We start from the raw sequence: 25,852 nt of genomic DNA on the forward strand, positions 1-25,852 counted from the left end.
GGTAGCGCTCCGTCCTGCACTGAGGGTGTCTCAGTCTGCCACTGAGAGAGCTGCACAGCTCCTCTACAGTCCCGTGCAGTGGGTGGGAGGTGTTGTCCATGATGGAGGTGAGCTTGGCTAACACCCTTCTGTCCCTCACCTCCTCCACAGAGTCCAGGGGGCAGCCCAGGACGGAGCTGGCCCTCCTGACCAGCTTGTTCAGTCTGTTCTTGTCCCGCTCTGTGCTGCCCGGGGCCCAGCACACGGCAGCGTAGTGGAGAGCAGAGGCCACCACAGAGTCATAAAAAGTCCTGAGCAGAGGCCTGCTCACTCCGAAGGACCTCAGTCTCCTCAGAAGGTGGAGGCGACTTTGGCCCTTCTTGTACAGGGAGTTGGTGTTGTGGGACCAGTCCAGTTTATTGTTGAGGTGAACACCCAGGTACTTGAAACTGTCCACAATCATTATTTTATGGATGAGTGTTATTTATGATTGCAAGAAAATGTCCCCAAAATGTTTCCGCTGCTAATGAAATGATTGGAACTAATTATAATACTATAAATTAAATTAAATTAAACTAAACGCAGTAATCAGTGAACAAAACCTTTTATTTTAGCACTTTTTTCACAGCTCCAATGTATTTTGAATGAACAATGCATTTCAAGTTAAACAAAGTGCGGCTAAGAAAAAATGCCATTAAACTATTTTGTATAAAAATGACAATAAAAGATAGCATAAAGAACGATGCATAACCCAATGCATAATGTATTCATGAAAAAAATAACATTCTCACAATAATGTGGTTGAACGTTTAAATATAAAATACCAAGCAATAAATGAAAGAATGCATGAAGTGACGTAATCCATTCTCTTGAAATTTTCTCCATCGGATGAATTGGCCGAGACTTGCAGCTCTTCTCCAGTTGTTTCTTCAGGGACTTATGTTTCTGTTAAATTTAAGAAAAGTACAATGTCTCTGTTATACTTCTTCCTATTATATGCGTAGAGCATATTCACAATATAATGGGTAATAATTACAAATACCTTTCATGTGACATTTCTCCAAAATGACTTTTATCATTTTCTTCAATTCAATGTGATCTGCAACTCTTATCAAGGAGGCATCATCTGGGGAAGATACGGTTTATAGTTGGAGACGGAGTGGATAAACAAAAACGCATGTTATGGGGCTGTTGCACCTTGACGATTCAGCCAGTGTATGGCGACGACATCCTAGAATTTCCTAAAACACTGGCATACGCAGAACTTTCTATGTATCTTTTCAGTTTTGGGCGTATACATAGAGTATCCATAACGAGTCCACAACTTACGCCCAACGACAGCCTAACTTATGCATAACAGCAGCGCAATGTGACAAGCCAGTGTCCTGAGCGGCGCAGCAAGGCCATGGGGAAGGTAGACATTAGTGATGCGCGGGTTGCGGGTTCGCAACCCGTGGTTCGGGTCGGGTCATGAAATTCTTCTTTGATCGCGGGGCGGGTGAGAAATATGCCGGTCGCAGCCACGCTTTGTCGCCGTATACGCATCCATTGAATTCAGCCACAACTTATTCCGTCATCTTTAGAGCAGGTTTTTGACGTAAATAAATGTCGGATTTTCATAAAACAAGCAGCGTTTTGCAGCTTGTGATCCAGAGAACACGTTTATGGAGCTCGATGGCGCCTATTTTCCACCCTCTGTGCGTCTGTGAGTGTGAGTTACCTCTGCTGCCTGTCCCTCTCCTAATCCCAGCACACAGGAGGGAGAGAGAGCGATGACACGCCAATACTGTTCATTTCAAGCACATCTTTGGACGGAATGAAAGCCGTGGTCAATTCAGACAGATCACATTTGTATCGCGTAATTTTTAATGGCTGCGGGGCGGGGCAGGTTATTAAAATGGAAACAATGTTGCGAGTCGGGCAGAACCTGCTCCAAATGCGGCCCCGCAGGCGGAAAAAAACAACAACTGAGTACTATTAGACATCAAGACTTATGAGTAACTTACAATTAACGTGTGCCAACGATCACATAACTTACCTGTCCCCTTATGACCCACGTATTCTTGACTTACGCCAGCTTATTTGTGAAATTTATCATACGTCGGCTAAATCGTCAAGGTGTGACTGCCCTATTAATATAAATGATCTGTTTATAACACTTTAAACACTTTTTGTAGATGGAAGCAAGCCAAAAATAGTCCAAAATAACACAGAGAGCATGCACACTCCCCAAAATTAGGCAGGTTAAAAAACAGGAATAAACAGTGGCTCGACTTGCCTGCCACAATGGTCTTCCTTGGCTCTTTGAAACTGATGCTCTTCTTCTTGGGTGAGGTCTTTGTTTTTGTGCCACTCTTTTTCGCGAGGTTTATCAGCGGCTCATCATCAGAGCTTTCACTTGACAGCACTAGGCGATGGTAAATATGGGGAAATGTGAGATAAAGAAGTATAACGGGCCTAGAACTAGCAGAACTTACTCTCTTTTGTTTTTGCCGATGTCCGTTTGGCTGGAGTTGACTTCCGCTTGGCAGGGGATTTTACTGGAGGTTCGTCCTCATCTGAGTCATCACTGGAGTCGACGTATTTACCTGATTAAACACAAGAGTTTAGCAATTTCTACATACATTTAACATAAGACTCAAAACATACAACAGTATAACAAGCAAGATTAGAAGGTACAGTTCACTCAAAATAGCACAGAAATGTTGAGTTTACTCACTTTGTTTTGTTTGTCTCCGTTTGGCTGGAGTTGATCTTTCCCTGGCAGAAGACCTTTTAAGATGACCCAAAGGTAAATATTCGTCTGAGTTGTCACTGGACTCCACATAATAACCTGAAAGATTTAAATCAGTTTTGCATTTGTAATCCTGTTACAGCAAACTCTACAGCCACCAGTCATTAGTATACGGAATATCAAAATGGTTCTAATAATTCATTGTGAACAATAATTTTGTATCACTTACTATTCATGATATATTTTTGTATATTTCTAACTAGGGCTGGGCGATAAATCAAATTAATTCAATTAATTCATGCTTTTAAAAACAGACAATTTGGAAAATGGCTAAATGGTAAATTCGAGTCCGCCGCTCCATGTCCCCGCAACATGCGGCCAATTTAGCAGCGTTTTAGACGCTCTGCAGCGAAATGACACCAGTGGAGAAGCAGCGACTTTCTCATGATCTCTGCTGCTTCACAAAGGCCGCGTGTTGTGTTTTAAGAGGACGTGGTGGAGTTTTCTTTCCCACGTTCCTCCGATCTGCTCCTGTGCCTTTCTCTCACTCTGCTCTGAGCGGACCATTTAACTCCGCCCTTTTCCCTTGAGTCTCCATGGAGACGGTTGTCAATCAAAGCAGAAGATGATAAAACTAAAACACTTTTGAAAACTCCATGGCTTATGAAGAGGTTTAACTTTTGAGAGCAGACAAGGAAAATCTTAAACAGAAAAAACAATTTTTAAATAAAGGGTTATGTTATGTTAATGGGCTTAATTGTAGCTACATTATGAAATATTAATGAGCAGGATTTTCGTGATATGAAAGATCAGGAGACTTTTTAAAGTTTATTTCAAATAAAATCGATTAAAATTGTAATAGTCCAACCTGAGTAAAGAAAAAAAGAAAAAAAAATCTAAATTTTATTTTTTAGCCATATCACGCAGCCCTATTTCTAACACAGAAATATTAAATCCACTCACTTTGTTTTGTTTTTCTAAGTGTCCGTTTTTCTGGAGATGTCCTTTTTTGTGCAGGAGATTTTGATTTTTTTTTATTTGCTAAAGGCTTATCATCGTCGGAGCTGCCACCAGACTCTACATCTTCACCTGGACAACAAAGATACATAAGTTTATATGAATAAAAACAAAAATATAGCAAATGCCGCTGTATGGAGTTGGTCTGATGAAGAGACTAAAAATGCTTCTCTCCAAAACAATACTTTCTACTACACAACATGACTGATCATTTTAACCATATCATTTAAAGGTCCTATATCATGCAAAATCGACTTTTTAGAGCTTTTAGCCATGTTGTTATGCTATTTCCTTATCACAAACACCCCCAGAGTGGTTTGTGGCTTCATTCACGCAGCTCTCAGTAATCCTCCTGAATCCTGCTCTCTGAGCAGCTGCGTCGCCCTCTCCTGGTGAACGACTGACGTGCTCCGTTGGGACGTCACAGCGGAACGGAAGTGCTCGACGTCTGTAAAGCAATGTCTTACAGCCTGATTTTAATTTGTAAAATAGCTTTTTCATTATTTCTGTCGTAAGAGAGAAGCAAAGAGAGAAAAAAAAAGGAAAAAGGAAAAAAAAAAGGATGTGCCCGAGGTGCTTCCAGGTCAGCTGAGGCCAAAACAAACCCTGAGCGTCTGAACAGATCAGTCATGTTTGCGCTGCAGCTGTGAAGATGGAGCTTGTTATAACCTACTCTGGACACACCTGTTCTTTATTCTTACCTAACGATAATGTCACGGACGGAGAAAAAGAAGAGCGTTTGGCTACGAGGACGGGAGTTTATACAACCACTCGAAGTTGTTTTTTTCTCCGGGATTCAGCAACTATCAGCCAAAATATTGTTTTTCTGTGACTGTCTCTTGATGGATGTTTGGTGAACCTTTGCCAGAATCATAGTGGATTCACTTTTATAACCAACGCAAGTTGCGGTGAGAGCGGTGAGTCAATCCAAACACGGGTTAGCTTGTGTGTTAGCATATTAGCATGTGTGTTAGCCATTTATGAAGCTGTGTTGCAGATGTCAACTCCGTATAACTGCATCGTGAAGCAATTTCACTTATTGCTGTTTATTTATATTACAGTAAAGTTGTATGAGCGGAGAGAGGGGGCGGAGTTAACTGAATCGAAGCATTGTGTCTTCCGCGTTTTTAAAAATACCTCCAGAAAACACTTATATTTATCACAAAAATGAGTGCTCCATAGTGGTAGAGGTACAATATATCATATACATGCCTATACTTAACTTTGGAATGGCTAAAATAGCATGATATAGATCCTTTAAAATATGCTCACTTTGTTTGGACTTTGTGGGTGTACGTTTTGCTGGAGGGGTTCTTCTCTTTGGAGGAGATTTTGCTCTTTTTGCTTTATTTACTAAAGGCTTGTCGTCATCAGAGCTGCCACTGGACTCCACGTGTGCCCCTTGACCAAAAAACAAACAAACATTTAATAGACATAGATTTTGGTTAAAAACAGTCAAACCCAATCAGTTACACAAACAGGATGTCACCAGGGCATTTCTAACAACGCTTTGTAGTATAAAAGCTCACTTTGTTTGGACTTTGCAGGAGTACGTTTTGCTGGAGGGGACTTCCTCTTAGCAGGAGATCTGGGCGGTTCGCTCTCTGATCCCTCACCAGACGACTGCACGTATTTGACTACAGGAGATGACATTTATGCATTAAAGCAAATTGAATAAAGAAAAATAACAACAAAGAAAAGAGAATCTGAATACCTCTTTTTTGAGCGGCACCTCTTTTAGAAACACGAGCCTCTTCTGGAGAGGTTTTCCGTTTATTTCGTTTTTTCACGACCTCACTCGGCGGCTCATCATCAGAGCTGCCACTCGTCATCTCTGAACACACAAAAAAGACATGTGTAAAAATAAAAGTATGACAGTATTGTACAAGCGTAAATAGTTATTGGTATTAAAGCTACCCAAGAGAAGTGAAAGTCAACCTAATGTAAAGTAGAAAACTATGCCATGCTTTGTAACAACCCGACTCAAGCCAAGTAAATAACAGATACAGCAAAACACTAAAGATTGCAACATATATTTTCAATCAATTTAAACTGAAAGGAGAGGAGACCAATAATCAACAACGACCAGATACACACTCACTCACTGTAAATGAATAGACTGTTCGGGAGAAATTATTTTCAACTGTTGTCCAACCCGTCATGACAAGCCTTATTTAACACTTTTCTGGGGCTGGCAGCTTCCGATACCGATATCCAATATTAAACCGTTACCAAGATATATCTCTGAGTAAAAAGTGACGGGTCCATTTTAAGATCAATAAAGTCTCATCTTTTCTTGTCAAGATGTTACTTGGCCAATAGAGCAGTGGCCGATTTAATTTTATTAGGCGACTTTAGGTATTTCTATCATAGTTTCTGACTCAGCCTTGATTAGTTTCCGCTAGCAATAACACGCTCCCGCTAGCTTTAGCTTGCTGTTACTGGCCACGACATTGAATTCTTCAGGTTCTGTGCTTCAAAATGAGCTGGTGATAGTTGTGTTTTTCAAAGCAGTGAGAGCCAGAACTGGTATCGGTTCAGTATCTGGTATTTGTAGCCGATACATGATATCGTATGTTTTCCAGTATCGGATCAGTGCATCCCTACTTGTGATCCAACAATAATTGTTCTGGAACCCACTTTTGGGTCCTGACCAATGGCCGCTGGCTGCTCTGCTTTTTGGCCACAACACTAGGGGCCCCCATTGCGCCGCCATTGCTGTAGTACCTCCATATTGCCCCCATTGAAAAGCTTTGGACTCTAGACATGTTAAAAACAACTTTAAAGCCCGGTCTTAATTTTTTTGGAACTATCCAACGCTGGGTTAGTTACAATTAAGGGGACCAGGCAGGTTTTCGTAAGAAGAATTTTAGAAATCTCATACTTAATGAGGGTCGGACTGTTAGCATTTGGAGCTGCACGAGCTACACGTCACGCAAGGGCCGAGTCGACAGTGAAGATCCCGCCCTTATGTCCTTTTTAGGAACATGCTTAGTCAGAGCTGGGGAGGGGGAGTCGGCAAATCAGCCATGATTTCCCCCTCGAGTGTGGTCATTATGGTGAACGGGGAGGAGTGAGCGGAAGCTGTGCATTTATATATATACAGTCTCTGGTCCTGACCCACCAGCTGAGAACCGCAGGACCCTCAGGTTTAACTCCGCCCATCAGAAGAGAATCTAAAACTGTTCTCCCTCCACTGTGACTGGATAAAGCCCCTTCTACACCTACAGTCTTACTTCAAATGACTTCTTTGTAACTTGCCTGGCTTGCACAGACAAAGGTGGGAGAGATCTTAATTTCTGTATAATCATGTTGTACACAAAGATGAAATAATAATGACCTTTTTCTTTCTTAGTTCTTGCAGCCGACTTTGCCTTTGTGACACTGGTTCTTTTCCTTCCTGGAGAAAATAACAGGAGCAAAATGATAAATGTACTTAACTATTTTTCACATTCAACCATGTAAAATAAAAATGTAAAACATCAATCAACCTCTCACCTGTTTTCTTATTTTTAGATTTTGCAGGTGCTTTTTTCTTTTGTCTGGATTTGGCAGCTGTTGCTTTCTTCTTTTTTTTAGGCTCGTAGTCAGAGAAATTAGACTCTGTGACATTAGCAACAATAAGCCAATAATCAATCACCATAATTAGCTTCACTTCATGTCACAACATCTAAATCTCACAGTAATTATATGCATTTTCACAAAGTATTCTTATTTATATTTAATTCTTATCAAATAATCCTTTTATTTTGTCTTACCACTTCCGTCTTCTTCTTCATCTTCTTCTTCTTCTTCATCTTCTTTTTCTTCTTCTGATGAATCGTTCTCGGGTCTCGGTGATTCACTTTTTCTTTTGCCGCGTGTTTTAGTCGTCATCTTTGACAAAGGAATGTCATCCTCAGAGTCATCGCTCTCTATAAAGTACAAAATATAAAATGAAACAGAAATATGTCCGTGTTATTTGTTCAAACTTGCTTGCTTTAGACATCTTCAACTTATAAAAATGACACAAAAAATGTTATAAAACTAGACTTTCCAATCTTTTATTCCTAGAAATATCTCACCTTTTGAGTCATTTTTTGTACTTTTCTTCTGAGGCGACTTCCCATTTTGCTTCTTTTTCCCCAGTGAAGACAAAGGGACGTCGTCTCCGGAGCTGGAGTCTTCTTTTTCTAAACAAACAAAAGGTCAAAGCTCTTTAAATCAAGGCCGGTTCCTAAACTGTGTGACTTGACGGTCCGTACCGTTTGGCTCTTCCTTAGAAGTCGTCTTTTGTGTATTTTTATTGCTGCGCTTCTTTGTCGTCTTGCTCAGAGGGACATCGTCGTCAGAGCTGCCTGTTAGTAGTAGTGTATTAGCTACCAGTGTTAAACTTTTTATAAATACTGTAAGATGTCTGTGTAAGCTCTCAGTCGTACAGGAGTTGTCCATCTTCAATGAAGGTATTCGAGTCGTCTTCTGTACTCAGTGGTTGGAGTCTCGAACGTTTCGCCTCTCATCCAAAAGGCTTCGTCAGCGAACTAATGTTCAGCTCGAAGCCTAGATAAAGACCAATGGGGAGGAGTTGGGGTAGGCCCGGCTCCTCCCCAGAAACTACCGGCACCCTCCCTGTGAGTAAACACCTTTGAAGTAGAGCGTATCTAACAACCTGCTCACTCCAGAGTATCGATGTGTCCTGAACTCTTCAAAGCTGATCACAGCCTATTCATGGCAGATCACTGTTGATTACCTGCCTATTCATGGCTGTTCGCTACTATTTACCTGCCTATTGTTCTGTTGCTGGCTGATGTGCCGTCTCATTGGACTGGCCGCAACCGGCTGCCGGCGAAGGAGGTTAGAGTGGAGTAAGATGGAGTCTGAGTCCCCCGTTCCGGTTCATGGAGGGATTTCTTTCTTGACAAAAATGGCTTCTTTTACTCCACGTTCAAACCAACGTTCTTCTGTTGCTAAGATTTTGTCCACTCCATCCTCAAAGGAGTGGTTGGAGGCTTTGAGGTGGAGATGCACAGCCGACTGGGGGCCACAAGTGCTTTCTCTTCGGCGTTGATAAAGTCTCTTCTGTAATACTTGTTTCGTTTTTCCAATATAATGTTCTTTGCACTCTACTTATTTGCATCTATTAGAATAAACGAAATTGCTTTGTTTGTGGCTCGGTGTTTTGTCTTTGGGATGAACTAGTTTTTGTCTCAGTGTATTCACAGGTTTGTGGTACACTGGAATCCTGTGCTGCCTAAAGATTCTCTGAAGCTTCTCTGAGAACCCAGCTACATACGGCACTCTTACTCCTTTTCTTCTGGGCTCTGTGGTCTGTTCTGTGGGTCTTCTTGCCCTTTGTGCTTTAGTGACAGACCAGTTAGGATATCCACAGCCTGAGAGAGCTCTCTGGACGTGTTACTCCTCTTTGGTCTTGCCCTCTGCACTGGTGGGCGCCTCTTTAGCCCTATGTCTGAGCGTCCTTATGACCCCTAGTTTGTGCTGGAGTGGATGGTTTGAGTCAAACATCAAATACTGGTCAGTATGAGTTGCCTTCCTGTAAACCTCTGTATGAAGTTGTCTGTTTTCCCCTATGATGACTTTGCAGTCTAAAAAGGCAAGTTGGTTCTCCTTAGCGTCCTCCCGAGTAAATTTGATGCTGGGGAGGACGCTAAGGAGAAAACGTTCGAGATTCCAACCACTGAGTACAGAAGACGACTCGAATACCTTCATTGAAGACTGTATGTAGATGGTTACAGTGTTCATTAATTCCTGTTTGGTTCATTATTGTGCAAATTGAAATGGACCTCACCATCATCATTTTTGATCTTAGGGTTTTCCTCATCCAAACTGGAGTTGTCAACTTCAAAAAGGAAAAAAAGAAGAAAAAGATCACACAAGGCAAGAAGATTAAGTCACAACTTTTAGAATAACAATCATTTTCTTGGTCACAAATAACACATTTGATGTTTAGACACTTGCTGCTTGTACCATTTGAATCCGAATTTGAAGTCTTCTTTTGTTTTTCCTTGGACTCTTTGTTTTGCCTCTTAGTAGCAACCTTAGACAGAGGAACTTCATCATCTGAACAAGAATCCTCTTCATCTAAGCGGAGGGAATCATGATAAAAATCCAAAATCAACAAGACAAGATATCCGCTACAATGATCAAATATCTCTCCAAATAGCCTGCTGTGTAATATGTATGTCACTTGTTGAGATTCTCGTCTTTACCATTTGCATCAGTTGAAGGCGTGTCTCGTTTGTTACCGCTCCGTTTCAGTGGCACATCTTCCCCTGAGTCAGTGCTGGCTTCACCTAAATACACACAGAGTCGCAGTAATGAACAAACACACTTCCACAGCCAGTATTTCACTCAAAAAATATTAATACCTTTTTTCTTGATTGGTTTCTTTGTCAGCAACTTAGTAACAGGCACGTCATCTTCATCTGAGCTATTGTCTCCTAAATTATGTATAATCGTTTTTATTGATGTATTTTGTTTCACAGAAACCAAACAATGCAAAAACCAAACAAAAATACTTTTACCTTTGACGCATTTCTGATCCGGTGACTTCTTTTTATTCCCCTGCTTATCATTCTCCGCCTCTGCCTGAGAGCCACCAGCATCATCCTCCAAGTTAGAGCCATCTTCCCCAAAACAGAAACGTATCACACATGAACTTGTTGTTGCCTAATGCAAGTCAAGGCAAGGCAAGTTTATTTGTATGGCAAATTTCACGTACGTACATGTACAAAAAAATGCAATAAAAAGCTGTTGAAATGCATTAAAATACAATCAATCTCCATAGGCAGCAGTAAAAAGGTGTCCTTTCAGCCTGGACTTAAACATTGACAGGCCTGTCTCACATCCTCACGGAGGATGTTCCAGACTTTTGCTGCGTGAAACTGAAACGCATCCTCACCGTGTTTTGTGTTGACTCTGAGAACCACCAGGAGGCCCCTCCCTGAAGTTTTAAAGTCTATTCTCTGAGTGACAGGAAGCCAGTGTAGAGACCGGAGCACTGGACTAATATGGTCGTATTTCTTGGTTCTGGTCAGGACTCGAGCCGCCGCCTTTTGGATAAACTGCAGTTGTCTAACAGCTCGTTTAGAAAGGCCAGTGAAGAGGCCGGTACAATAGTCTAACCGGCTGGAGACAAATGCATGATTTAATCTTTCCAAGTCTGGTTTAGACACTATGTTTTTTATTTTGGCAATGTTCTTTAGGTGGTAATAGGCCGCTGATGTGATGGACTTAATATGACTGGTATTACATACAAAGCTGGACTTACCACTTTGGTCCGTTTGTGAAACAGCTTTGATTTCCTCCTGTGATGTTTGTTCACTCGGTTTTTTGGTTGCCAGTTTTGTGACAGGCACATCATCATCATCATCATCATTTGAACTTGCGCCGTTCTGACCTGAACAGAAAAATTCACAATAATGAAGTCTCCGTTCAACAGTACAGTGTTAACGCGTGATATTTATGTGCTTGGTCTTACCATCTGTGTCATTATCTGATCGTGCCTGACTTTTCTTCTCACTTTGTTTTTCAGATATTAACTTTGTCAGGGGCACATCATTGTCCGAGTCATTGGAGCTCGAGTCTCCTGCAAAACATAAAATGATGAAAAATAAATATATAAATTCTTTCATGCATTTTATTCAACATTTACCAACAGTAGAGGCAAGCGAGATCAGGTTTTAAGGCTGTCATGTCACAAACAAACAATTGAAATAACAAACAAAAAACATATGATTTATTTGGATGGATAACATCATTTGCATAATTATCATTTTATTTCAGTGAAGCAGCAATTTTAATGAAGAAATGCAAAAAAGTTATTTTTCTTAGACTGTTTAGGCTGCTGACAGGAAGGGACATTGTTAAAGATAAAGTTCATAGCAGTTTGACTCATTTCTCATTGACACATGGTTGGCATGGCAACAATTCTAAATGGTTTGCCTTCACCTATGTCACTTCCTGTCAGTGTCCAATAGGTAGCGTTCACGTGACATCACAACATTCTAAAGAGCCCATAGTATAAAATTGAGGTGGAGCAACTGTGGGTAACTGTGGTAACTGACAAAATGCATATTTTTATGTCTTTGTTTTTTGGCTCATATCTCAGTCATTACTGGAGGAATCTAACCTGGCTAACGCCAGGCTGCTGTGTGCGCTCGAATTATTTCGAACTGCACAACAGCCTGGGGACCATGGCCCAAATTTTCTGGTGGATTTGGGAACTAATCACAGAACAAGGAGGGACGGCAAGACGATGACGCGCTATTCGATATACGGAAGCTTGTAGTTTATTTACGGATTAAAAAAAAAAGTTTATTTACGGATCCAACGTGACAGCAGCAGACACGATGGTATTTTTCGATCAAGCTTTAGACCTTGTTCTAAATAATTTAGCTCAAAAGTTTACAGCGGGTACGTCATACGTCATCTCATACGATGATACGATTGGCTGGGGCTACGTGCAGACGCATGATAGACTTTTTTTTTTTTTTTTCGTATCGCCCAATAAACGACTATGGACGATCGTAAACCACACCTCTCCTACGAGAAAATGAATTGGTGGTCCCCAGACTAAATATCACTTGTGATTTTAGTCTGGTGTTAGCCAGGCTAGGAGGAATCCACATGAAACATAAACTGTCACAGAGTTCATTATCTCCTCTGTCAGCACGTAGGAACAAATGTCCAATTATTTACTCCGAAATACGTCAAAAAGTGGTGACAATACGCGAAAACATGACCATGATGTTGTCCAATAGAAAGGACTTTCAGACATAAAAATAATATCACAGCTTTGTGAATGCAATCACAATCAAATACTGATGAGGAAAAACATTTGTCAATTATTGTTTTGGAGATTTCTTCCAAAAACTGTATTTCTCCCATAGAGTTGTATTGGCCCCGCCCTCCATCTGACATTATGACATCATCACATTTTAAATCTTGACCACAACCTATTCACCTTATTCCATTATTCCGCCATGAATTGTGCCCGCAAGTGCCCGGCAAACATTTTCTCTCGTTCCCCACTTAAAGAACCGGCTTCACGCTCAACCGGAAGTGTCAGGACAACGGAAGTGCCGAGACAAAGCAAGAAGAGGCAAAAGTGGGCGGGGCGGAATAAGGTGAATAAGGAAGTCAAACTATAAATATCACAAAAACGGCCAAACTAAAGAAAGCTGTGCAAAATCTTTAGCAAAATCGAAATATAATTGTGCTAACTGTGTTTTAGCAAAAAATGCGACACATGTGTCACGTGCACTTTAAGCAGCTATCTTTATCAAAGGGGCGCATCAAATAGCCTACCCTGAACATGTAGCCTACGTGTTTGTTTGTGGTGCCATGATGCCGGTTGACTCCAATTAAAATGTTTTACGACTAAAATGTGATAAAGTCGTTGTTACCTGAATGTGTATCTTCTGCAGGGTTAGAGACTTCGTTACGTCGAGAAGCCATCTCCTCCTCTTAACCCGAACCGAACCGCGCGAAACTTATTAGCTGCTTCGAGTAGGCGCCGCCGAAGTCAGAGAATATTCCACTAAATCAAATAATAAATACAAAGGAGAATCCTGAGTAGTCGATTTAAGTGCAAATATATCACGTTAAAAAGCCGCGATAACAGCTAGTAGTGCAAATACAACATGACTTCGGAGGGAAGCGGGGATGTTTAGTTGAAACCAAATGCGGCGCGTGCTGATGACGTCACAAACCGACGAGAGGTTTGGATCCGAGACATTTGACACAATTTTTGCTAAACCACAGTTAACACAATTATATTCAAGATTTTGCTCAATTGCTAAGTTGTACCCAGCTTTCTTTAGTTGGTGACTATTTCTTTTTTTTTTCTTTTTTTTTTTAATACAAGAATACAAACTCTCGCTGAGACTTGAACAAAGGCTAGGGGGCGAACAAGGCTCTCAAAACACAAAGAGAGCATTCAGCAAAGCAAGAGCGCGGAGCAAATTCTTTTAAAATAAAAGCAGTTTTGAAAATTGGTGGCTGATTGTCCGTGCAGTTTTCCAGTCTTTTAGTGTTTTTAGGGAGATGTAAAACATTTTAAATTCATTGATAAAGCAGGGAAAGGATGGCTTATTTCCCCTCCATGTGCAGCAATGAATATGATATTTAGCTAAAAACTAAATAATATTAATGACATTTGATAATGACGGGTCCAAATTGTCCATATAGAGCAAAACGTGTGACATGTTGAAAGGGGGGATGCTAAGCTTTAAATTAATCCAACTCCGGACATCATTCCAGAAAACATTTGAATAGTGACATTCAAAAAATAACGGACATATGTGTCCGTTATTTCAATATCTTGGTTGCAGAAAGTACATGGGTCAACATCAAATTTAAATCTTCTTTCAAGAAATTGGTTCACAGGGTATACCCCTGAAAAAAGAGATTCTTAATCTCAGTGGGACTATCCTGGTTAAATAAAGGTCAATAAATACATTATTTATTTATTTAAAATGAGTCTCCTTCACTGTAAGGGAAACTGGCCATTTAATAAAGGCAGAGTGTGCCTTTTTTGAGTTTTGCTTCATGATCGACTGAACAGTCCAATTTCCTGAAAGAAGTTCCATTATAGTCGTGATAAATTATTTGCCTCAGACGCTTGTTGATGAACTTATTATTACATTTGAAATCAATAAAATTATAGTCATTTATCTTCAATTTTGGCAGTGCAATTGTTACCTGAGAATACAAAAGTGTGTTTTGAATTAACTGAATCAAAGACTGTGGAATTGATTTTTGAAATTTAGAAAATTATCATTTTTATCCACTAAGTCTCTTATGAAAAATAATATTTTTCGCAAACCAGTTTTGAAAACTGAGAAGTTTGTGGATTTTTTACTCTTAAATTTGCAGTATTCATCAGTGAGATCAGAAGATCATCATATTTTCGATATCAGATCACGCAGCGTCTCGCGTTTGTTAGAGTTTGTGAATAAAACCATTAAAAAGGTTTGTGAACGCATTTCTGCTTCTCCCACACACCAGACAGACCTCACCACCAGAACAAAGAGTTTAATCCTAACCTCTTACAGTTTAGGATTAGAATAATAAACCTGTGGAGCGTCAGGGCAACAAATTCAGATCCAATCCTCTGTCAGTCCGCTGTCAGTGCACGTGTTGACCGCACTTAATTTCCACATCATCCCCTTAGCCCTTGTAGTTCAGGCGGCCGAGCAAGGCAGTGAAAAGCAACTTTGCCCACCGAGCCAGGAGCTCGAACCAGGAGCATCAGAACTATTGCACAGAAGAACTATTGCACAGAACTATTGCACAGATTGCACAGATAAGTCATGCACCGCCTGCAGCCACTTGCAGCCCGACTGGCTCATCTTAAACACACCTAATTTTAAACTGGTGCCATGCCAACATGTTATGTCAGTGGGAAATGAGTGAGTCAAATGTTTATGGAACTTTACCTTTATGTCACTTCCTGTTAGTAGCTTAAAAATTAAAAAAACTTTTCTGCCCAACATTTGTACCTACATTTTCTGCTTCATTGCAATAAAATGCAATGTTATTAATCTAAATAAGCAATATTTAAAAAAAAAAAAAAAACAGAGATATACCAGAGATTTTTATTGATCCGTTAGAAGTTAGTAGCAGTCATTCAAGGTTGGCAGTCAATAGCTGAGTTGTTTCCCCACCTCCAAGTTATACACTTATTCATATCAAGTAATTAGGACATGATCAAACAGGTTACGACAAAAACCTCATGAAAAACTTGAGAAGACAACAAATCTAATGTATTAGCAGTTTTTTACAAATTCATTAATCAATCTCAACCTATGACATCAAGTTTTGTATTTAGTGTTGTTTTTTTGCCCTGATCATATCCCTGAGATTTCTAGTTTGACAGTATAAACAGACTACTCATTTGTTTCAACCAGTTTAGGTCAAAAATCTTTCCAACTAGTGCTATAAATACCCTCTACAACAGCTCATTGAAGCCCCTTCTTAGAGGCAGGCTGGGCCTCACAGTCCAAAGCCCATTTATTTAAGACAAATTTACAGCAACTGGAGTGTTTTCCCTCCTATCTCTCTCTTTCAGTCATTTGTGTGAGAGATCTTTACTAATCAACTTACACAGATACTAACATAATTGATAAACTTTACCTCACAGAGCTGTAATGCAGTGCAGTGGGTTCAGGAACTATTCAGACCCCTGTATTGCTATTTTTCTTTTAGGTTGGAGTCTGTTGTTCACACACTCTGGCTTAAAGAGGCTGTATCTTACTGCTTCATGGGCAAATAATGAATTATACTTTTATTAATGTTCATAAACATCCACTATGATTGATCAAAAGTCTGAAAACTTTCTGAACCCACTGTACAGTTGAGCCATTTCATCACCACTTAGAGTAGACATAGACAACCACTACAAAGTCACACAATACTTGAGTGTTTTGAAACATAATCTCTATAACGGAAACCATCTTCCAAAAGAAATTCATTTGTTCTCATGCAATTCATAACAGAAGTGCCAACTTAAATTAAAGTAACATTGCCCTCCTCGTCTGCAGAGTGAACGTAGTCAGAGAAACCACTCATAAGGTCCATAAAGAAGTTATTTTTTTTTTTCAAAATAAATTAGTGAAACTCACAGTGAAACTAATGAGTTTTCAAGTGGAGCGTTGAATAACAGTCTTAGTTGCATTTGGTGGTCCATTGGACAGTGCTGCTGGTGTTGTTTTAGAGTTGAAGTATGAATTCACATTGCTGCCATCTTGCTCGCCTCCCTCACTCCGCTCAGATAGGCCCCGGTTACTGTCTGTGGGAAGTGTCTGTTGGTGGCCTGCAAAAAAAAAAACAGAAAATGTGCATATAAAGGGGGGAAAACTTAGCTTTAGCTAGCTTTTATTCTCTCTCAAAGTGGTTCTTCGCCTCATTGAGTTTTTATGAGTCAACTGCTTTTAAATTACTGAATTGAAATTACTGCCCAATTTCTGTTAGTTGCTCGGGATCGAACAGTGCCTCAAAATGTTACTTCATTTGTTCCAAGGGAAATCATTTAGGTGATTTGTGATTAATCTATTGGTCCGTTTTACCTCTCCAGCGAAGAAGACTTTCCCCTGTATGTCTTCAGCGAGGATGTCGTAGGCCTCGCCGCTGCCCCCTGTCTTCACATAGCTGTATGACATCTGGGACCACACGTCTCTGCTCCAGTGGGTTACAAAAAAATTCTGTGGCTCCGGGACGTCCTGGTAAAGAGAAGACCGATCACAGCATTACTGTAGAGCTTTAGATTTACTTCTGAGTTTTTTGTGGCATTTTCATCAACAATCACACAAGTATAACAGCATCACAGGAGCTTTTATACAACAGATTGACATAAGAATTGATCCTGTGCATTATAAACTGTAGGGCTACACGGTCTCACTAGACTTGCTGTTTGCATGTTCATACCTTAGCTTAGACGAGTTGATGCGTAACTGTCTAGTCTTTAGGGTGAAAAGTATATAAAAACGGTTGCCTATTCCTTTAACTTGCCTTGAGTTACCTTGAATGAATTTGCTAATGGTGCTGATTCAAGTTTGCAAAAGAGTCTGACGCATTTAAAAAACTGAATAAAGCAATTGCTTTTTGTTGTACCTGTTCTTTGAAGAGTTCACGCAGGATTTTCATACAGATGTTGATTACTGTCTTGTCCTCCATCTCTCTAACGGCAGCCACAGCGTCACCAGAAATAATGGACATGAGGACGGCACGCTTTCCCTAAAAACACACCAAAAAACATTATTATCTATGAATAACAAAACGCATATTAAGCTGATATGCCAACAATCCTTTCATTTGTAGGAATCGGTGGCAATTTAACATGGCATATGAGTATATTAGAGATTGTTATTTTGAGAAAAAGCTAGAAGAAGCTTCTTAAAAGCTGAGGGAGAGATAAAACATACTCAACTCCATTAACTAAGTCCAGGCAATAATATGTTGTAAATACAATGCCTGACCCAAAGTCGCCTCCTGGATTTAACTAACTGTTCTGATCTGGGATCGCTGCAGTTGGTTCAGCAACACAAAGTACCCAAAGAATGAGATCATCTGACGACCTGAACATTCTGAATGACCAGGTTATTCCATCAATGGATTTCTTCTTCCCGGATGGCACGGGCATATTCCAAGATGACAATGCCAGGATTTATCGGGCTCTTATTGTGAAAGAGTGGTTCAGGGAGACATAATTTTCACAAATGGATTGGCCCCAGAGTCCAGATCTTAACCCCATTAAGAATATTTGGGAAGTGCTGGAGAAGGCTTTGCGCAGTGGTCACACTCTCCCATCATTAACACAAGATCTTGGTGAAAATTAATGCAACACTGGATCTTTTGACGTTGCAGAAGCTTATTGAACATTTACCTCTTAAAGAAATGATAAAGCCCGTCAGCATACATAAAATTGTTTCAGCTTTCGTAAACAATGTCAAGAATAGAGAAATAAGTGCAGTAGATCCGAACTGCAAATACTGATATGAACAAAAATGTAGCGTTTGTGAAAACCCACCTGTGGATCCATGTCATAAAAGACGCCGAACATGCCTCTGTGGTCTGGACTCGGAGGAATGTGACCAAAATAATCAGCGCCTTGGATTTTGCCATCCCAGAATCTGAAGGGGAACTGAAGGGCGACCTGGGGGTAGATAAATAATAAATGCGAGAAATCACCGATTATGATTAAAGTATACATACAATATTAGACATTGCCTTACCTTCTCAATGATGCCAGCACCCAGACTGTGGATCGCTTTCATTTTTCTTTCGGAGAGAGGAGGATTGAACTGAATGAAGTTCTTCTGCAGCAACGTCAATGGGACCGACACCAAAACCTGCAACATGGAACATAATCACATTTGTGGGAAGAATAGCACCAGCCAAACTATTTACCATTTCCCATTTTTACTTTGTTGTACTTTTGTGTCCTTTTGTTCGAATGACTATTACTAACAAAGTATCTCTATTGTAATTTTTACCGTCATTTCCGGACTATAAGCCACTACTTTTTTCCCACGCTTAGAACCTTATACAAAGCTGCGCCTAATTCCGTATTTTTCTTGCAACCTGCACTTTATTATGTATTCAGAGCTGCAAATGAAAATGTCTTTGCACAGCGAGGTCGCAAATATTCAGTCTTATTAAAATGGTATCAGTTCTCCAGTATTTCTTCAGAATATTCGTGATTGTTACCTTCTGTGCTGTCCATTGAGACCCATTGGTTGAGGTTACTTTGACGTGGTCTCCTGAGTAATCAATAGACTGAACCTAAAAGTAAATCAAACAAATCATTAACTCTTTGCACAAACACATTTTAAAAATATAGTTTTAATAAATTACCCACGGGACATTTGGTTCTGATGTCCAGGCCCTCCGCAAGTTTGTACAATAAAAGAGAGTATCCTTTAGTGAGAAGAGTGTGGTCTCCAGAAAACTGTGCAAAAAACTCATTGTGATCCCAAGAACGAGCCGAAACCTGCAAACAAAAACAAACATTAACAAAGAAAGCAGCCTGAACCTTTAGATTAATATAGTATACTATTAATGAGTTTGTAAAATGTAAATGTGCCACTGCAGCTTTCCCCGACCTGCCCTAAGGGACTGCCACAGGCGAACTCCAAGTTACTGAGGTGAAACTGAAGCACTTTCTCCTCCAAATCACTGAACTGCATCCCAGACTCCTGCAGAAAGTTTTTCTTCACTTCCTGGACTTTTTCTGAAAATAAAAAAGATGTGAATTACTGTTAAGAGCAGTTTCTTCAGGTCAAACAGGTAATATTAAAGGGACTACACAGAGTTTAAAAATTTTAAAACCCTACATGTTCCAGCCATGTCCTAATGTATAGAATGAGCTCAGACTTATTCACCACAACTGCCTCTAAAATCCTGCACTGTCACTCAAAAAGTTGTTAATTCGGGCCCGAATTGCCGTCATACACAAGCTTAATATAGAAGCTGCAGTTACGCTTAAGACCTGAGGTGGAAGTAGTAAGTATAAAATGACCAACTTGCATCTTTAATGTTTTGTGGAGGTCAACTCTACGAACCCTAACTCAAAAATACTACATTATACGATGTACAGTAGCTTAGACCCATATGCAGTGACTAGAATATCACTAATTTGAGCAAGTGTAGTCATTTCCTAAACTCATATACAGGTAGACTCAAAAAGAAAACAACACGGCACCTCCTAGTGGTGTGTCCTGGCTCTGCGACTTGTCCTTCCTCCACTCTGAGACCACGTCTAAAATAGCGTTGAAATGAAAGTCCATTCGTTTGTCGATGGATGGATCCGTGACCTGTCCCCCCTCCTGAAACAAGTCACAGCGCTCGCCCAGTTTATGCATCTTTATCCCCATCTGAAAACAAATGTTCAACAAAGTTAACAGGCTGGAGCTTTAAAGATAATAAGAAAATATGTACTCTTTGAGATGTCCAAGGTTGGCCAACCTTATTTATTATTAATTCAAACTTTTAATTATTTTGCTGTGTGACATATGGTGAAAATTAATGATTTTTAAATCACAAATACTATATTTTCAGAGGAATGAGGGAAATATTGTTATCCAGAAGCAAATTGGACACAACAGGTAAAATAGTGCAATCTAATATAATATCATTTCTGCCAAAACGCTAGCTGAATGTGTTTTAGACCAGAATTTTAGCATTTTTTACAAACGTATGCAGGAAACATAATGCATTAAAGTCATTATTTTCCAAGAAGTTTAGATTTAATGCCTGTTTGAATCCAATTTAATGCTTTTTAATGACATTTAAGGCCCTAGTTTTGGCACAATTCATTTAATGACATTTAATGCTTTTTATTGCCCCATGGAAACCCTGATACTCGGTGGCACAACTCTTTTTCTTGTGCCAAAAAGACTTAATTCTTCATATATATACTACTATAATATTTCATACTATAATACTTCATACTCCAAATATTGCAGTCATTTGTACCTGTTCACACATGAGGGCGATTGGGTTGTTCACGCAGCCATTAACGATCTGAGCTCCATGACCCACGGTGACCCCCATCGAAGTGTTGTCCCAAACCCGACCGCCGATCCTGTCTCTGGCCTCCAGCACCACCACCTGGATTATCAACAATGATGTCACGGCGTGAAAGTGCATAAAGAGTGGATTATTGTAGTACGTGTTGACTACCTGAGTGCCAAAGTTGTGCAGTTGTCGAGCAGCAGCCAGTCCTGAGGCTCCTGCTCCAATGATGATGACATTTTTCTGAAAGTCACAGGATCTTTTAGGTACACTTCACAACAAGGGCATTACACAATATACAGTACATGTAGCACTAGTGTTATTATATATATTTAAGATATTTGGTAGGGCAGGAATGCTATCAATCAGTAAAGCACTTTGTGATGCATCTATGTATGCAAAGCGCTTTGCAAATCAAAGGGACAAGATGCAAGTTGGTCATTTTATACTCACTACTGCCACCTCAGGTCTTACGCATAACTGCAGCTTCTATATTAAGCTTGTGCAAGACGGCCCTTCGGACCCGAATTAACAACTTTCTGAGTGACAGTGCAGGATTTTAGAGGCAGGTAAATTGGTCTGGGCTCATTCTACACCATAGGACATTGCTGGATCATGTAGGGGGAGGAAAACACTGGTGGTTTTAACATTTTTAAACACCGGAAAGTCCTTTTAACTGGATTGATTTTGTAGCCATAATCTTCCTACGTTCATTCATCGTAGCCTTGTGTTGGTTGTTTGTATTTTAACGCAAAAAAACAAATTGCATAAAATTGTTGTTTATTGGAACATACAATAATGTTGTTCATTGCAATGTTATCAAATATTGTAACTTTTTTGTCATGTATTTTTAGATTAGTTCTGCTACCAGACCTCAAAGCTTTACCTACAGAAGTCAAAAATCAAACTGTCTTTATCCATGACGTTAACAACAGCAATCTGAACTGAGATGTTGAGACACCTCCACCTATTCCTTTGGGAAATAGAGGTAAATTATGAAGCTCTCAGAAAAAAACAGGTGAGAATGTTCCGAGCTAACGGCTCAGAAATCACCTCCCAGTGGGACTATATCCCTGTTGATTCTGATTTTAATTCACCAAGTCGTGTCTTGTGCAGCTTGGAGAAAATAATCACTTAAATTTGATATATTTAGTTTAGTTTAGTTTAGTTTAGTTTAGTTTAGTTTAGTTTAGTTATTTAGAAAAAACAGGGACAGTGTACAATAAACATTAACCTCAAGTGGAGAGATGCATTATACCAGGTATAGCTCAAGTGCTAATTTCCACCTGTAGTCCCTGGGCAGGCTGATGTTATAGTAAAATACATAAAAACATTTTTATTTGTGAAACAGCGGGCTAATTGTGTGAAATGTGCTCAGACACTCATATCTGTGAATAATTTATATCTGTTAAAAACTTTATTTAACAGTTTAAACTTCACCATTTTCTGCTTTTATTGTTTCATTGTTTGTTTACTTTAGTTTTAAGTTGTATATGACGCCTTTATGAGCGTTCGTTACTGGTTACACTTAATATCAAATATCACATTGCAAGAGCGATAAACAGAGACTTACACAGCGTTGTCTCTCTGGCAACAAGGGCCGGGACACGGACAGCACTCCAGTGTTGATGAGACCTTTCCTTGTCATGAAGTGAAGCACGCGATCCATCTCCTGAACACAGCGGATCCGCACCAAACCCCGGACGATGACGTGGACGGCACACTTCTCAGCCGTCAGCACCTCCTATGAAATGAGCCAGCACAGATTTGATCATTGATGCAGAATGAAAAGCGATCAGAAACAAACAGTTGCAAACTATCAGTAAGAATTAAGTTTATTACATCTCAAAACTGAATGTGAAAACTGTTTGTATATTATTTTGGTGTTATATCGCATTAATCTCTTGAACATTAAGCACCAACCACCCTGACTACCAACTGCTTAGCAACCACCTTCCATTACTTTTTCTTGTCAAAGCACTCATCATGATAGCAATAGTAATTAATTACCTTACAGTTTTTGTGCCAGGAAGCTAAAATGAGGTTTCTCAACGCCAGATACATGGTTGGGTCTCGGGAAAATTCAGGAAATTCATAAAGTTCATCCAGCTCCATCATGTCTGGCCGCACACACAGTGCTTTTCCGCATTCATTTGGCTGATAGAAGGGCTGGAAGTACGGGCAGAGACCAGGGACTGAAAAAAGAGAGGGGAAAATAGTTGAGTGCAATATCTCTATGGATTCCTACACCTTTCCTTTCAAGAATCACTTTTGAAAGACTATAGCACAAATTAAGTGAGTGTAAATAATTGGAAAGAGGCAAATACAAGCAAATGTTTAGATACTTTTAAACTGGTGACAAATACAATAATAATAATTACAACATTAGTCAGAAGTGGTTCAGCATAATCTACCAAAGCACTTACTTTGAGGCTGAACAGCTCTACAGTGGTCCCCCCTTAGTTCATTTGGAGACCCAGAGGAGCCAGAGGGACTCATGCCCACACAGTCAGGGTAATACGCCACAAGGAAGGGACTCGCTGGACTGTCTTTGAACAGAGGAGGCAGAATGAGCATCGACTGCCACCAGCTTTCAGTCACCTCTGCCACTCTCTGAAGAAGACACAGACATAGATTATTACTATTATATATTGTGGATTTAATTGTGCGCTTTAAAACAAGATTAAGCTTTTACCAAATCCTCAGGTTGAGAACAATGATCTGCACCTTCAGTCTGAAAAATAAAAACATGTTATTACATTGAAGGATTTTTTTTATCATCATTAAAAACATTGACATGCTTCTTTGAAATCTCAACCTTTACATTGTTGAACTTCATGCCACAGCGGTACGATGCTGCGAGAGAAGCCGTGAGTTGGATTTCTTTGGTCAGTTGCCTCCACTTCCTGCAGTCTGTGTTTGTGCACTGGATCTAATAAAAAGAGTATGGATTACATTGCTGTTGTTGAAATGTTCTTAATATGTAATACAATATGAATGACTGTATTCACCCAATATGGAAGTTGCTGATCAGCCATAAAAGCTTTAAGACTGGGTTCACTTTTGCCGTTACTGGTCCAGACTTTTTTCCAAGCGGAAAACGTTTCAAAACCGTCTTTGTGGCTGGAAGAAAACACAAAAGTGTATAATAACCAACTATAACATGCTGCTAGGAGAACTGGAGGCAACATAGATTATTTTGAACAAACAAGAACCAATTCAGTCTGTTTCTAAATTGTATCATTAGACAATAACCTTCTGTAGTAGTGATCGAAACACTCATTGCAAAAATGTTCACCACAGGACAGATGATACCAGCGAGATGTGTATCCATTTTTAGCACACCTGGAAAAAAAATAATACACATTAATGAATGAAGATATTTACTTTAATTTACTTTACTTTAAAACAATTTAAAGGAACAGGCCACCGTTTTTCCATACTGAGATATGTTCTTAACTGATGCGTAACTGTCTGGTTTTTGTGCGTGCGCTCAGTCACGCAAAAAGACCAAAGATGTTGTTAGCATTTAGCCTCTCTCAGCATATTCCTATAGCTCCAAACTGGGGTGGAGTTGGAAGTTACTACACTCTTCCACGGGCACGCACAAAGATCAGACAGGTACGTATCAACTCGCCTAAGCTCAGGTAAGAACATATCTAAGTATGGAAAAATTGTGGCCTGTTCCTCTAAAGCAATAAACAAACAAACAAACAAACAAACAAACAAACAATCACCTTTCAGATGTACTGGCGAAACAGACTGGATACGTGGCAGAACACCCCGCCTTCTCACATCTCCGGTACTTCTTCTCTGTCTGCTCATCTTCCTCTTCTGTGTCTGTTGCTTTTCTTTTGCTCTGAGTACAAATAAAATTGACAAACATCATTAAATATCCACATACGTGACATTTCCGTTGCTTTTTAATGCTTCATTGTTATTGTCAAGACTTAATTACATACATATTACTAAACATAACCTGAGATTTGGTCGTACCTGTCCTGAAGGTGGAGGGTTGTTGGTGCGTTTGACCCGGATGTTTGTCTGTCGCCCTGCAGAGCGGGTCGCCTCACCAGGAGACTCCCCCGAGCTCCTCTTTCTGACCCGCCGGGAACCAGAGGCATTCCCCGAGTAATCTGTAAACGAAACAGTATTGAGCTCTGGCTGCTTTAGATACACCATGTTGCAGGGAGAGTGCAATGAGGCTCCGACTATAATTAGAGAGTTGTGGGGTTTTAATGATTGGTTTGACAAGGGCAAAATGTGCAGGATTTTGTCAGAGAACTTTAATGGCTGGGGATTGCCTTATATTTTCGGTGACGTTTACTCAGTCTTTAAAACAGCAGGCTGAGTATTTCTTTTGTTAAAGCCTCAATCTTGTGTTAAATGAAGGAATACATTTTAGGCAAAGAAGAGATAAGACAGTGAAGTTTCTTGAGAAGTTCCTAGAGGAGCAATATAATGAGAGTTTGGGCAGTGTGTAAATAAACAGGCCTTTAAAATGCTGCATAGTAGGAGCAAAGTGACTGTTATTCTGACATCTGTTTGTATCTGCTGCAACTTTGCATTTCCACACTATCCAAAACAGTTCTCACATAATGTCTAAACTCTGAATACAGCCCTCTTTTTGCACTAGAACACGCACACACAATGTATGAATGAACATATCTTCTTATATAGGCCATGCTATTGTCTTATAATACTGGGACTATTGTTATGAGTACAAAAACATTGCAACAAAATTGAGCTTTCTCGTCAATATAGCAAAACACGATCCGCACGTAAATAACAGAACAACATACTGTGTGAGAGTAAATCGAAGTGGAACAGCGTGCAAAGAGCCAAGGCAAAGACCACAACAAGCCCTTTAACACCAGCTAACCCACTGACTGTCAGAACTAGCATGTACTAGCAAACAAGGCTATCGCTTCATGAACACTGACCTGCGTCCGACAGCATGACTGACGCTGGAATCCCAACGCGGGCGGGATTTGTTACGATTTAGGCAATGCAATGTAGGAAAATGTGAACTATCTGGGTATCTTTTATTGTTGTGGGTGAAATCAATGCGACGATGTGAACATAAATCCACTTCCTGTTATAGAGAGG

The 25,852-nt window shown here is 40.0% G+C and overlaps 2 protein-coding genes and 2 long non-coding RNA genes across 5 annotated transcripts; all 4 read right to left on the bottom strand.

The window, feature by feature from the left end:
- Positions 1 to 2,215: 2,215 nt before the first annotated feature.
- On the bottom strand, positions 2,216 to 2,823 carry LOC306973995. Its single transcript, XR_013793589.1, has 3 exons — positions 2,699 to 2,823; positions 2,457 to 2,567; positions 2,216 to 2,386 (listed from the first exon to the last, which is right to left on the bottom strand). It is a non-coding gene; the product is annotated as an uncharacterized lncRNA (long non-coding RNA).
- Positions 2,824 to 3,662: 839 nt separating this feature from the next.
- LOC306973481 (uncharacterized protein) lies at positions 3,663 to 9,803 on the bottom strand (the record flags this gene model as incomplete). The annotated part of the gene is made up of 11 exons (XM_079570405.1): positions 9,695 to 9,803; positions 9,516 to 9,566; positions 7,975 to 8,067; positions 7,795 to 7,902; positions 7,489 to 7,644; positions 7,229 to 7,333; positions 7,071 to 7,130; positions 5,445 to 5,564; positions 5,260 to 5,367; positions 5,003 to 5,131; positions 3,663 to 3,802 (listed from the first exon to the last, which is right to left on the bottom strand). Exons 5-11 carry the CDS (start codon positions 7,604 to 7,606, stop codon positions 3,663 to 3,665), a joined length of 780 nt encoding a protein of 259 aa, XP_079426531.1. The 5' UTR covers positions 7,607 to 7,644; positions 7,795 to 7,902; positions 7,975 to 8,067; positions 9,516 to 9,566; positions 9,695 to 9,803.
- A 68-nt stretch (positions 9,804 to 9,871) lies between these two features.
- LOC306973994 lies at positions 9,872 to 11,312 on the bottom strand. The gene is made up of 5 exons (XR_013793588.1): positions 11,208 to 11,312; positions 10,998 to 11,126; positions 10,252 to 10,353; positions 10,096 to 10,167; positions 9,872 to 10,020 (listed from the first exon to the last, which is right to left on the bottom strand). It is a non-coding gene; the product is annotated as an uncharacterized lncRNA (long non-coding RNA).
- Positions 11,313 to 16,017: 4,705 nt separating this feature from the next.
- Positions 16,018 to 25,826, bottom strand: kdm1b (lysine demethylase 1B). Of its 2 annotated transcripts, none has more exons than XM_079570910.1 (21): positions 25,687 to 25,826; positions 24,740 to 24,879; positions 24,481 to 24,602; positions 23,999 to 24,088; positions 23,755 to 23,866; positions 23,568 to 23,675; positions 23,439 to 23,477; positions 23,170 to 23,356; positions 22,754 to 22,938; positions 22,317 to 22,487; positions 20,912 to 20,986; positions 20,705 to 20,839; positions 19,932 to 20,103; positions 19,333 to 19,460; positions 19,089 to 19,220; positions 18,938 to 19,012; positions 18,463 to 18,579; positions 18,258 to 18,383; positions 17,342 to 17,464; positions 16,798 to 16,950; positions 16,018 to 16,544 (listed from the first exon to the last, which is right to left on the bottom strand). In XM_079570910.1, the coding sequence occupies exons 1-21, from the start codon at positions 25,700 to 25,702 to the stop codon at positions 16,461 to 16,463; spliced, it is 2,490 nt and encodes an 829-aa protein (XP_079427036.1). In that variant the 5' UTR covers positions 25,703 to 25,826; the 3' UTR covers positions 16,018 to 16,460. The 2 variants fall into 2 exon arrangements, with proteins under 2 accessions (XP_079427036.1, XP_079427035.1); XM_079570909.1 differs by having other exon boundaries at positions 23,562 to 23,675.
- Between the last annotated feature and the right edge of the window lie 26 nt (positions 25,827 to 25,852).

This window comes from Gobius niger (assembly GCF_951799975.1).
Source record: "Gobius niger genome assembly, chromosome: 14".
Taxonomy (NCBI): domain Eukaryota; kingdom Metazoa; phylum Chordata; class Actinopteri; order Gobiiformes; family Gobiidae; genus Gobius; species Gobius niger.